This window comes from Silurus aristotelis, assembly GCF_946808225.1.
Source record: "Silurus aristotelis genome assembly, chromosome: 16".
Taxonomy (NCBI): Eukaryota; Metazoa; Chordata; class Actinopteri; order Siluriformes; family Siluridae; genus Silurus; species Silurus aristotelis.
In genome coordinates, this window is record NC_139589.1 from 20,767,852 (window position 1) to 20,780,115 (window position 12,264).

At 36.5% G+C, this 12,264-nt stretch overlaps 1 protein-coding gene across 1 annotated transcript in view; it reads right to left on the minus strand.

Annotated features, from left to right (window-relative positions):
* Positions 1-756: 756 nt before the first annotated feature.
* Positions 757-12,264, minus strand: part of arrdc1b (arrestin domain containing 1b) — a 48,778-nt gene continuing 37,270 nt past the window's right edge. The window contains exons 3-8 of the mRNA XM_083564295.1: positions 12,181-12,231; positions 9,208-9,362; positions 7,029-7,211; positions 6,730-6,906; positions 5,927-6,401; positions 757-5,131 (exon numbers count right to left, since the gene is read on the minus strand). Coding sequence (XP_083420421.1) covers positions 5,064-5,131; positions 5,927-6,401; positions 6,730-6,906; positions 7,029-7,211; positions 9,208-9,362; positions 12,181-12,231 — 1,109 coding nt within the window. The 3' untranslated portion in view covers positions 757-5,063. The remainder of the gene's footprint in view (positions 5,132-5,926; positions 6,402-6,729; positions 6,907-7,028; positions 7,212-9,207; positions 9,363-12,180; positions 12,232-12,264) is intronic.

Here is a 12,264-nt window from a genome sequence, read left to right on the forward strand (position 1 = left end):
AAACATTATTTTAATATTAGAAAAAAAAAAAAAAAAAAAAAGAAAAAAGCATGAATAACAGCTTTGTACATTTATAGACAGCCTTGGTCATCCAGACAGTTAATTTCTCCAAACATTCATAAAGATAGAGAAGCTTTTATTTGTTGTTATAGACTATTTGCATAGCTTTTAAATCATTATACATGTCAATTGAAAAGACACAAACAGTAAATAACTTTCGAAAGATTTTTAGGCATTGGTGATCGGTTGTTGGGAATGGTGGGAATCAGAGATTGGTCACTGGGATGCATCACTGGGAATTACCTCTAAAATTGTATAACAAGTTTTAGAGATGTTAAGTAAAGAGTCCTATCACATGCAGGACAATCGTTAGCATCGGCTCTTGTCACTACGTTCTATTTCTTTCTTTATTTTAATTAACACACTAACATGGTCTAAATTTTGATAAAAAGTCACATTGTTTAAAATAATGGGTAGTTTTACATTTCTCTAGAGACACTAATCAACAAAGCATCTTTTATTAGTGCCATCATTAATACAATAGAATTATCTCATACATACAACTGAGCAGTTAAGTTCAAAGGCCTCGCTCAAGGGCGCAGTAGTGGCAGCTCGGTGGAGTTAGGATTAGAATTCACGATTTACATGCTTGATGGATTTGCTGAGCAGAAAATTCAGTGTTTTGAAATTCCTACATATCCCCGTTAAAGGCATTAAATAAAGACTCCAGACGCAACGCAAGAAAATATGAAGCGGTAGAGACAGATGAGATTTTATTAGTACAATGTACCAACAAAACAAAACAAATTTGTATTCGAATGTTTTTTGAAATACAACATTGATCCAAAGTGGTGGTACTGTATCCAATGCCTGCTGAAGAGGTTCAGATGACAGCACTGCTCGAAAGATCGGCAATACGCACATGGTTATCCATACCGACAGAAAAATACAAAAGTACAGACCATGTCAACATAGAAAAACAAAACAAATAAAGGATATTATAAAGCTGTTGAACCTTTGGTGATGGAAAGAGTAAATTAAAGGCTGAACACAGCATTTGAACAAATCTGAAATCCATTTTAAGAACCAGGATGTATTTTTGTCAAATGTAGAGGAGTCCTTTTTGTGAAAATATATGACATGTTTACAATTTATGTTGAATTCTCAAAACAGATTGATCAGGAGGTTTTTAATTCATTTTAAATAACTGTAATGGGTAATATGTTTTTTTTATATAAATTAAAATCTAATTATTGTTTCTAAAGCACCAGCTAATCCGTAGGAATCTTGTTGATGACTTGCTGAGCCAGTTTTAGTAAGGAAACTCCAGTTTTAATGCTTTGTATTGTTCCACAATGGACTTCATTCCTGTCTCATTAACTGTGAAAGGAAAAAGAGATCTTGGAGAAAGGACAACTTGTTTTTTTCGCAGATCTTCCACCACGTTAAAAGTACCAATAAACTGATAAAAAGAACAATGTATTGATTATTAAAAAATAAAATTATAACTGTTGGGAAAAACTGCAAACAGTTGGAAGGAATTAAAAAACAACTGGTTGTCCTGTTATTGGAAAAAAATCAACATCTGGACAGCAATAGCAACTCAATTTCACTTCTGGTTTATTTTTTTGTTTTCCTTTTAAAGTACATCCCCATCGTGATACTGATATATGTTTGAATTTGTCACAGTTACAATTTCGATTGTTTTTAAGGCATGTATTAGAGCAAAGACAGTGACACGTGCATCTCTGAATGAAAGTGAAACTCAGTTGGATGACAATTTGTCTTGTTTTGCTACATCAGGCAATTTAGAGGTTAGCACAGAAATGGAAGAACTGTCAAATGTTGTAGCATACTGAAGCCTAAGAGAGCACCATTATGATTCAAATCTGTTCGCTCCTACTTGAATATCTTCACTTTTTTTAACTCATACTTCATTTACTCTTAAGCTGTAAAAAAAAAAAAAAAAAGAGTTCCAGACATGCAAGAGAAACAGGTCGCTCTCTTGAATGGAATCTATTTAAAATATCTAAAACTATAAAAAGTTTTCCCATGCGTTATTTAATTTTCATTCTTATTCCATAACCAATCATCAAATTTTTTATTTACAATCTCGAGGAGATGTTCCTGTAGCACAGTGATTTCACTTAGACGATCATTGAACAAAGTTTTCAAAAAACGTGAGCGTTTCATTTACGCGATTTTTTTCACTCAGTACTCAAAATTATTCACACGGAAAAAAAGATCAGTGTCTTTCTTGCAATCTTTTTTGTTGGATCCTTAAAAAAAAAAAAAAAAAGGAGTAGCAACGATTAACATTCATGACTGAATAAGCAAGACGAAGGGTCGCTACATACTGTATAATGCCAGAAAATCACAGTAAAGTAAAGCTATAAACGATAGTGATACTACATTTGGGGATTGAAAGATGACGCACACACAAACAGTCAAATAAAATGTTAAAAAGTGCCATTTTGTGCTTCAATATTTTTTAAAAATGACTAAAGAATTAATAAAACATTAATGGAGAAACACCATCAGACCAGAGTTTTACACAGCAATCACAAGATAAGGCCTCGACTGGGAATTCAGGTTAAAACTCCATCGATTGTGGATTAATAAGTCAAGTCAAGAAGACTTAATAAGACAAAAGATCAGACAATAAGACAAAAGATCAGACCAAAATCAGACAAATAAAAAAAGTATCACAAAAAAAAAAAAACATCGTTCACAAACATTGCTATTTCATTCCAGCAAAAAAGAAGCATTTTCCTCATTCAGCACAGATATTCATTTTTTTTGAATACATGCAGAAAACACGTATTATGCCTGACCTACGAAAATGGTGAGGGGAATTTTATGATAAATATTTCTCTTTAAAATTAGGTTGTCTATACTTTATATACTCATTGTAAAGAAACGACATTTTCTAACATCCCAGAAACAGATTCATTCGATTTTAAACAGAGAAAGTCTACAATTTATTTCATACTACATAATCAAATCCAAATGAAACAACACTTAAGGGGTAAGAAAAGGCTTGGTCGAGAAGCAAAAGTAGTCAAAACACAGCAGAGGTGCCAACATTACTAACAAAACAATCCTCACAGGTTTTACCACAGAAAAACAACAACCTTTGTTTCATTGGAAGATGCAGCTTGTTTGTTTGTTTAGTCTCGGATGTGTACTCAGTAGCTCGGTGTTCTTCGTTTCTATTGGCTCATTAGTCAGAGTACAGGCCAATCAAGTCAGCGTTAAGCGAAGAGAATCGCTACCAGTAGGAAATGCGCACCTTTTACACCACGTGTCCTTTCCCCTTCAGTGTATCCCTTTTCGTTTGTTTTCATTAATTTGAAAATGGTTCACATCGGGCTCATGTGTTTCCGTTGCACAAAGTCACAAATTGTGCAATTTACATAGAATCATATTTATCAGGAGAATCTATTTAAAATAACTCAGGGCAGGGGGCAGTTTGATTTTGATATGATTTTCTTTTTACAGACTTAATAATACCATAATAATTGTCATAATAATACCAGCGATATTAAATAACAATAATGACAGCCATTTGCTATCAAACATGGTGGTAAAAGATTTGTCACAAAACCACGGTTATTTAAATTTACTCTTGTTTTAATTTATATTTAAACACTATGTATTTATTAGAATCAGAATTCTGATCGCACAAAGATTACAAATACTTGTAATTTTTTTTGTAAAAGCAGGCCATGTCTCTTTTACTGTCATTAAATTGAGCAGTGAGAATTGTAGACGCTCAGTACTCAGTTCTCGCAGAACTGAACTGCATCCATGCACAAGGGTTTCTGTCCATGCTCCTTTCACCGTGCTATACGTGAAAAAAACCTTGTGTTTTTACATTTACATGCGCTCTTATTCAGAGTCACTTACGATTATCTCATTTACACAACTGTGCAGCTAGGGGTTGAGGGCCATGCTCAGGGGCCCAGGAGAGGGAGGTTGATGTAACTGGGATTTGAACTCACAACCTTCAGATACAAAATCAAATGCCTTAAACACTAAGCTACCACCTCCCCATTGTGGATTTTGGATTAGCCCTATTTATTAAAGATGCTTTTAACAAAGCCTGTGCTCTGCCTACTAACAAAAGTGTGCAGATATTCATTATTTATTAGATTTTCCTAATGATAACTGCGTACCAGAACAGTACACGATGCCCCGTCCCACAAAGTGGCCTTCAACAGTCATGTTTCCAGAACAATCTGCAATACAATTACCATTAATATGTATGCCAACATGTTAAACAAGTCCATGATGTTCATTTTTGGGAATACTAGATTCGTTCTGAAATAAATCACTGAATAATCTTATCGTGAGTGCGTGTTGCTTTTTGCTATGTTGCTATGGCAACAATTAGACCATAGATGTTGGCACCTCTGATGCAGGGTTTCAATGTAACAAAAGCTGCTTCTCCTCGTTGACAAATGCCTTCGATATCGATGAAAACGAGCTACGATTTATATAGATGTAAAAATCGGAGAACAAACTAAGCGACCGCACAAAGTTCTGAATCGGATCAGAAGGCGAGAACAAAAACAAAAAGCCGTATCTTTCTCTGTGCTGATAAAAACCTAACGGGTCCTCCTTGAGCGACATTCCAGCCGCAGACTGACACTGCGAAAGCCTGAGGAAATGTTCACAGATCGACATCGGAGTGACCAGAGATCTTTCAAAGATGGCTCTGATTTGACAGCCTGTGTTCTGGGACAAGCGTGGCAGAAAGGCCAGCCTTGACTAACAAACGCACATCCTGTGTATATCGGCTGTCACTGCAACAAGAGGCAGGTTTACCAAATCTGTAGTAGTTCAGGAGTGCTACAATGATTAGGCACTGATCCAGAGACCCTTTCTCCAACACCAAGGAGTGAGGACTATATAGTTTTATATAAATCAAGTGAGAAGAAAAAATGACAAGATCCCTTTTTAAGTACGTTTGGTCCTATTCGGGGAGAAACGGCAATGCCTGGGAATGTCCAGCAGGGGAAGTTGCAGATTTACTGACAAGTATTATCCAGTGTCTTCATCTACGTCATGCTGGTGTTGAAACTCGAGTTGGTACTGCTGCAGCTTTCCTCATAAGTGGGAGGGGGTTCTGGGAAAAACAAAGCAAGAAAAATAAGAACTCACTTGTATGAATCTTTGAAACGTCAAATAGCTGGAAGTGCAGTACGATGTTAAAGCCATTTTACCTTTGGTCGTTAATTTGGACAATTGGCGAAATGTCCTCTGGATTCGACCGAATCGATAGGAACTACTCTGGAGACTACGGATCCAGCGTTCTCTGATGTGCACGTTTATCTTAAGTACTATTCGAGCGGTAGATTTTCCAGAAAGCGCTCGGTAATGTAATTTCGAAACTGATTGGCTGATTCAAACAGGATAAAGCATCTGTCTATCTAATTTGCCTGGGTCGTAATGAGCCTGAGCTATGCAGGTCAAAATTGTGACAGACATATCAACATATATCAATAACTCAATCAATACATATCAATTACAGTTATTTCATTTGAAGCTGAGCGATACTATTATTACGGGGGGGGGGGGGGGGGTTCTGTTTAGATAATATCATGACTTACACCAATCTTGAATTCTTGATACTGATTGGTCAGAAAGTGTTAATATAACAGGAAAGCTGTTAGTATTTCCAGCTTTGTGGTTTATACTGATGCAGTAGCTTTTAAAGAGCTGCTTTTTTTAAAGCAAAAACAGAAGTTATGGCTATTTCCTACATGACTTTCTATAGTGAGGGGAAAATTATTTTTAATAAATAACTGCACCATCTCCTTGTGTAAAAAAAAGTAACGTCTACAAATATGGCAACTATTGAATGCAACAAATTATTATTTTTTTTATCATGTCTACCATGTAAATCAGTAAAGTCACTCACCATGTGGATATTCCCAGCTGCTGTACTCTGGAGGCAGAATGAGAGGGCAGGTAGTGGGCACTGGCGTGGCGTTACTGTCGGAGAAAAAGGGAATGGTGGCCCCCGTGGAGACGCAGAAAAGTGGTGCAGTGCTTTCAGTTGACTGACCCTGCTGACCCTGAGGGACAGCTTGGGCCGGAGCGTGACTGAACGCCCCAGGGGACATGGAAATAGACTGGCACGAAGGGTCCTGCTGGGAATGACTCTTGGTTGGAATTTCCTCGCTGCTCAGTGCTGCTGCACCCTGCACGTCTTCCTCGTCGTCCTCAGCCGGGGGGGCGCTCGGCATCACCGGTCCAGGGACAGGCATGGGGGCCATCGCAGCTCCGTGCTGAAGTTGTGTCGGTGGATTCAGTCTTGTGGGGCTCAAGTTGACGGCGATGTTTCCAATGTAGATGGGCAGAGTGACCACTGTCTCAGGAGACTTTAATGAAATCTTTCATGAAAGAAGTGAGTTATAGTGATTAAAAGAAAGATTCAACTCTTTAAGCAATTACGTTGAACTTAGTGGATTCTTCAAGCAACAAGTTCCTCAGTTTGAACAGAAATAGTATACAATATATTTAGCATTAAATCACTATTCCTGAATTGGCTTTCAGGTTGCAATACTGCAAACTGTGGGTGCTAAAGGAATATATTTCCATATCCATATTTATTTGCACATTATATATATTGCTAGTAGAGCCTGACTAAAAAGTGAGTTCATTTGGTTTAAATGTGTTTAGTTTCTTCTTTACTTTGTGTTTGAGGTGACTTGCTCCTACCTGGATGAAATATTCAATGTCTATGAGGCTGCAGCCGGCAAGGACAGACTGAGGAAGAGGAGGAACGATGATCTGCTCCTTCCACTCGGCGTGTTTCCCTGCTTTTACGCCTGCTCCCTCTACCTCTGCTATGGTCCGTAAATCGGACAGCGGCCGTTTTGTCTTATAAGTGACTTTCTGCGTAAAAATAAAACAAAAAACAAATCTAATTGGAAAGGAGTTTAAAAAGAACCTACATACAGATATGTAATAACAAGAACTTTTACATCCTTAAGATAAAATTTAACTATCAGACCCACCTGTATAAGACTGGCCAGGATATAGCCTGTGTCTTTTCCTGATTTGTTGTGGATCTCTGTGGAGAGTTTGATGATTTGGCCTGGAGTGTACCCTCTTAGGTCACTGTGAGCCCTTAACACAAGAGTCCCCGTCTTCACCAGGAAGTAGGTAAACTTTTTAGATGTCACAGCGCTGCTCGGTTGCTGACAGAAAAAAAGATAAACTTTTATATATACAAAACTTTGTCTAAATAAATAATACATTATTCCTTGCAATGTAGATCCATTAAGAAACACACTTGGGATGGTAAGATTCGCATCGTTGCCTCGGCATAAAAGTTAACGATGCGTTGCACCGATTTAAAAAAGTGTGCCATATTTGCATTCCCCAAAAAATTTATTTATATAGAATTGTTAATAGATGCGCAATAGTTTTATTTCGAAAGTGACTAATAATTTGTGAAAAATATTTAAAATGTAGATTGTTTTCTCCTCACTAAACTGTTTCTAAAGCCCGTTTTCTGAGCACCGATGCGGCTACATGAATATGACGCAACACTACCGAGACCGAGGCGTGTCCTGAGAGTGACATAGAATGCAGATTAACATGGCAGAGGTAGAGCTGCATCTTCCCGGAGACAGAACAGGAAAAGAACGTCTGGTTTTATTTCATCTTTTTGTTTTGTTTTTAAATTTATAATTTGCTCTGTCTGAACTAAAGGAAAAAAGCAACTATCTGCACGTGAATTGTATCTGTAGCTGTTTCATATGTATCTTTAATTTATCGTAACGCTGGCTATGCATCTCGTTACGGAAATGCACATCCCTAGTATTAACAAATCTTAAATGTGTTGCTTTATTGATTAATGCTCTCTTTCTCAAACTCGTCACAGGTTCAAATGATATGATATAAATACAACTACAAAACAATTTGTTTGCAACTATGTGCTTTTTACATATACTACTAACGTGAGTGTATATATATATATATATATATATATATATATATATATATATATATATATATATATATATATATATTTATATTTATATATTTATATATATGCATAAATGCTTGTCGTTTTTTATTAACGGTTTACTTTTAACATTTGTGAACATCAACAGTTACATTTTTAAAACAATTTTAAAGAAAATGTTAATCATATTTTATAATTTTTTTTCAAATAAAATAGAATTAGTCTAATTAATGCATTACACTTTTTATTTTATTGATTAAACCAAATATTCAGTTAAATTGGCACAAATTAAATAATTAAATAAAATTCAATAAATGGAAAAATTCTATTAAATATGGAAGTCCGTTTCCGCAACACACACACAAAAAAAAAAAAAAGTTATTACAACTCTTTATCTTACAATTCTTTTGCGTGATACAAACTCGCAATTTTGACTTTTTTTTCTTAGAATTGGTAGATATAAACTTGCAAGAAAAAAGGACAGAATTGTGAGATTCCCAATAACCTTTTTTTTTTATTATTCAGTGGTGGAAACAAGCTTCCATAGTTAGACACCATTTGCGTAATACAGATTTACTGTGTGTGTGTGTGTGTGTGTGTGTGTGTGTGTTTTACCTTTATTATTTAATTTTCTAAAAATATATCTACTTAACTGTTTTACTTATTTCAGCATACATTTCATTACAGCATTACCAAATGTCTTCATTCATTCATTTATTCCCTCAATATGTGCAATTGTCAGGATTTTCTCTCTTTAAAATAAATTCTTGAAGCTGGTCATAAAACGCAAAAGAATCCACAGAGCTAACGTTAGCCGCTAGCCACTTCCTGATTCTTTAGCGTTTTCATGCATGCGCAAAACAAATCTTATTTCCGGTACCGAGTGCGCTAACTGTAGTTAATTTTTTTACCCTTGGCAGTGTTGTTGTGCATGTTTTCAAGTTCAATAATAATAATAAAGAAATACGTTCAAAGTGTGTGGCAGAGACTAAACAAACTTGCGGTCCTGAGGTACATTCCTGAGGTAACACAGATTTTAAATATGTTCCGCATGTAAAAAGGATTGCATTCAGAACACGTGTGCACGGAACCAAAAGTTCTGATCTGAAAAACTTTGGTACGAATACGTGCACCACTACACTCCTAATATATATATATATATATCAGTGAGGTGACTGCTGAATAGACTATTTATAACAAGACTAAGTGCTAAGACCTCTCACCTCCACATCAGGCAACTCATTGAGATTCAGGACTTTCAGTAGGTAAAAAGGTCTCTGAGCCTTGTAATCCTTGGAGAAGCGAGGAGTGTCTATTACAGCTCGGATTTTGTATAAGACCTTCCCAAAGGGGCCCTCAAATGAAGTGGGAGCATGTGCTAAAAAAAAAGGGTACAGTTAATTAATTTGAACAGCAGTCATAATTAAGCAACAAATCAAAAACATTCAACATTTTAATTTCACAAAAATACCACAAATACAATTAGTGAATGCAAAAAACTGCTGCCTGGGTCTCTTTTCTCATTTACTGATTCGCTTTAATAAAAAGAGACTGTGGATGTAGAAGACTAGGGTCAGACTAGGGCTAATTTGCCTGAGCTTTAGATTGCACTGTCAGTAAATGAGATCCGTGTGATTTAAGAGCTTTTTCCTCTGCCGTGCTAGGACAGTGACTAGCAGGGGCTCATTTAGTAGGGCTAATAATGGAAGCGGATGACAGAGACAAACAAGGGAAATGGAAAAAAAAAAGCACAGAGCACCAAGACCCGATTAAAATAACGAGGGAATGTGGATTTCATCCTGAATCAAGATTTTTTTCCAAAGATCTTTTTGCCAAAATAACATCCCATTGCAAATTTTGTCCCAATTTGATCTATAATAACCCCCACTCAGAATCAGAACCAGGGTTATTGGCCAAATATTGGACACTCTACTGGGAAGATATAGATAAGTGCATGCCTTCAGTTTCAATTAATCGCAATGGTGTTTAGGTTTGTGTTCAAAGCCCTATAATAGGCCATTTAAGATCTTCTACTCCAATCCATGTATCCTCATGAAGCTCCTTTTGTGTGCAGGGGCATTATCATGGGGGAACAGGTCTGGGTCTCCTAGTTCAAGTGAGGGGAAAAATGTTATGCCATAGCATCCAAAAGCATCCTACACTGTTGTTTGCCTCCTACTGATTGCTAATATTTTGGTCCATATATTCTAGATAGATAGTCCTGCATCCCCAACCATTACCGACATAGAAGGCTGTCTGTTCATTTTCTTACTTTTTTGAGAGAGAGAAAGAGAGAGAGAGAGAGAGAGAGAGAGAGAGAGAGAGAGAAATAAATAAAGACAATAGCATTGACGCACCCTAAATGAATTAAACGCTCTTTACATCAATTATGTCAAATTGACCAAATGATCAAATAAATGGCTAAAGATCTACTGGCTTCAAACAATACTAACTATACAATACATCTGATTACAGATAAAAAGAAACGAGAAGAAAATACATATTCACAACAAATTACCTATTATATAACATTTACAAATAGACCACATTAGAATAACGGTCAATTCTAATCGTTCAAATATTTTGCCATTTCTTGTCTGACTCCTTTTAAAATCCCAGTCTTGAAACATTTTTTTTTTTAATCATTAATCGATCACAGGTCAAAATAAAATTTCGCATTATAGCTCACTCGATCATATAACTTGAACCCATTTACTATGAAATATTTGGAATAGTTCATGACACAGTTTTCGAACACAGAAAGCTGCATCATCCAAATTTCCTGGAAAGGTTATGGGAAGATTAATGTTGAGTCTCTCGCTCATCTTTTTTATTAATAATTAATTTTTTACGTACGAGATATAAAGAAATCTTCCCGTGGGCTCACCACCTGCAGGAGGGACCATAAGGGACGGTGCTGTGAGAAATGGCCAGCAGTCGAAGGCGGGGGCCTGCTTAGACTGCTGCCCCCGCGACCCGAATTACGGATAAGCGGGAGAAAATGAATGAATGAATGAATATAAAGAAATTGTAGATATAACAAATTCTTGTGAGAAGCATTTCGAACAGATTAACTCCTGATGATCGTGCGATTAATCGTGATTAAATATTTTATATATTATATAAGATTTTATAAAAAAACTCCAAGAACACATCAGAAGCTTCAGATTGGTTTCAACTTGTCCACACTGACACACAAACCTAATTTTCTCCTACAAAGTTTAAAAATCTGTGACAATTTATACCAACACTCTGACAGCAGAGGGCACAACGTCCCATCACTAAACATTTTCTCATCATCCAGATCTGTAAAAGCTCAGATGTATTGCTCTAACACACCCAAGCGAAGTACTCGATGAGAACACTCACAGGAACTGAGTTACCACTATCAATCCATATGTCTATAATTCTAACGAATGAATCAAAAAACAAAGTTAAGTAACTACATAAGGTCATACGTGAGGTTTAATGCGACACTGGCACGTGTGTAACCTTTATGTAAACATACCACACCCTTGATGTCAACAGCGAAACCGGTAATCAGCTGACTGCCTGTCCAGAAATGTGTTAGCAAACATTTTTGGAACATAATGACTTTTTTTATGCATTAATTTCCAATGAGATCTCTAATAATGTTCTTAATGGACAGATGTTTTTGATCCCTACAGACTGTGTCCCTGGTTATCATTCAGGAACAAAGTTTCGGACTAATCAGATAACAAATTCCCTAGACTCCCAATAAAGGCCCTGGACTCCCAACAAAATTCCCGTTTATTTAACTACGGGTGCATTTTAAAAAACCCGACATCTCCTGGTGCTATGGAAGGAAAAAGACAGCGGGTACAAATTGTGGTAGGAAGAAACAAAAAGGAGTTTGTAGGAGCTACAATTGAGCTTCCACCTGTACTACACATAGCCATGTAGCAGTTTTAAAATGACACCACCCGTTCTTCAGACAGCAGAGATGCTCATCAGCTTCCGAATATACTCCAACTTATTAAACAGGAAAGCAAAAGAATGGAAGCTGTGCTACTAGCGAGCCATTAATGACCCTTAGACACATTGCAGTAAATCATCAGTAAATTATTACCTACGGTTTCAAACTGTGTGTACATCAACCAGGCTCAGAGATCTAATCAACACAAACTTGTCTAATGAATTGAAAGGATAATTAGCAGGAACAGTGTGAAGCTTACTTGGAATAAGAAACTGAAACGGAAAGCTGTGCTCCCCGGGGGGAAGGGTTCCTGGAAAAAAAAGAGAACAGGAGCGTTAACATC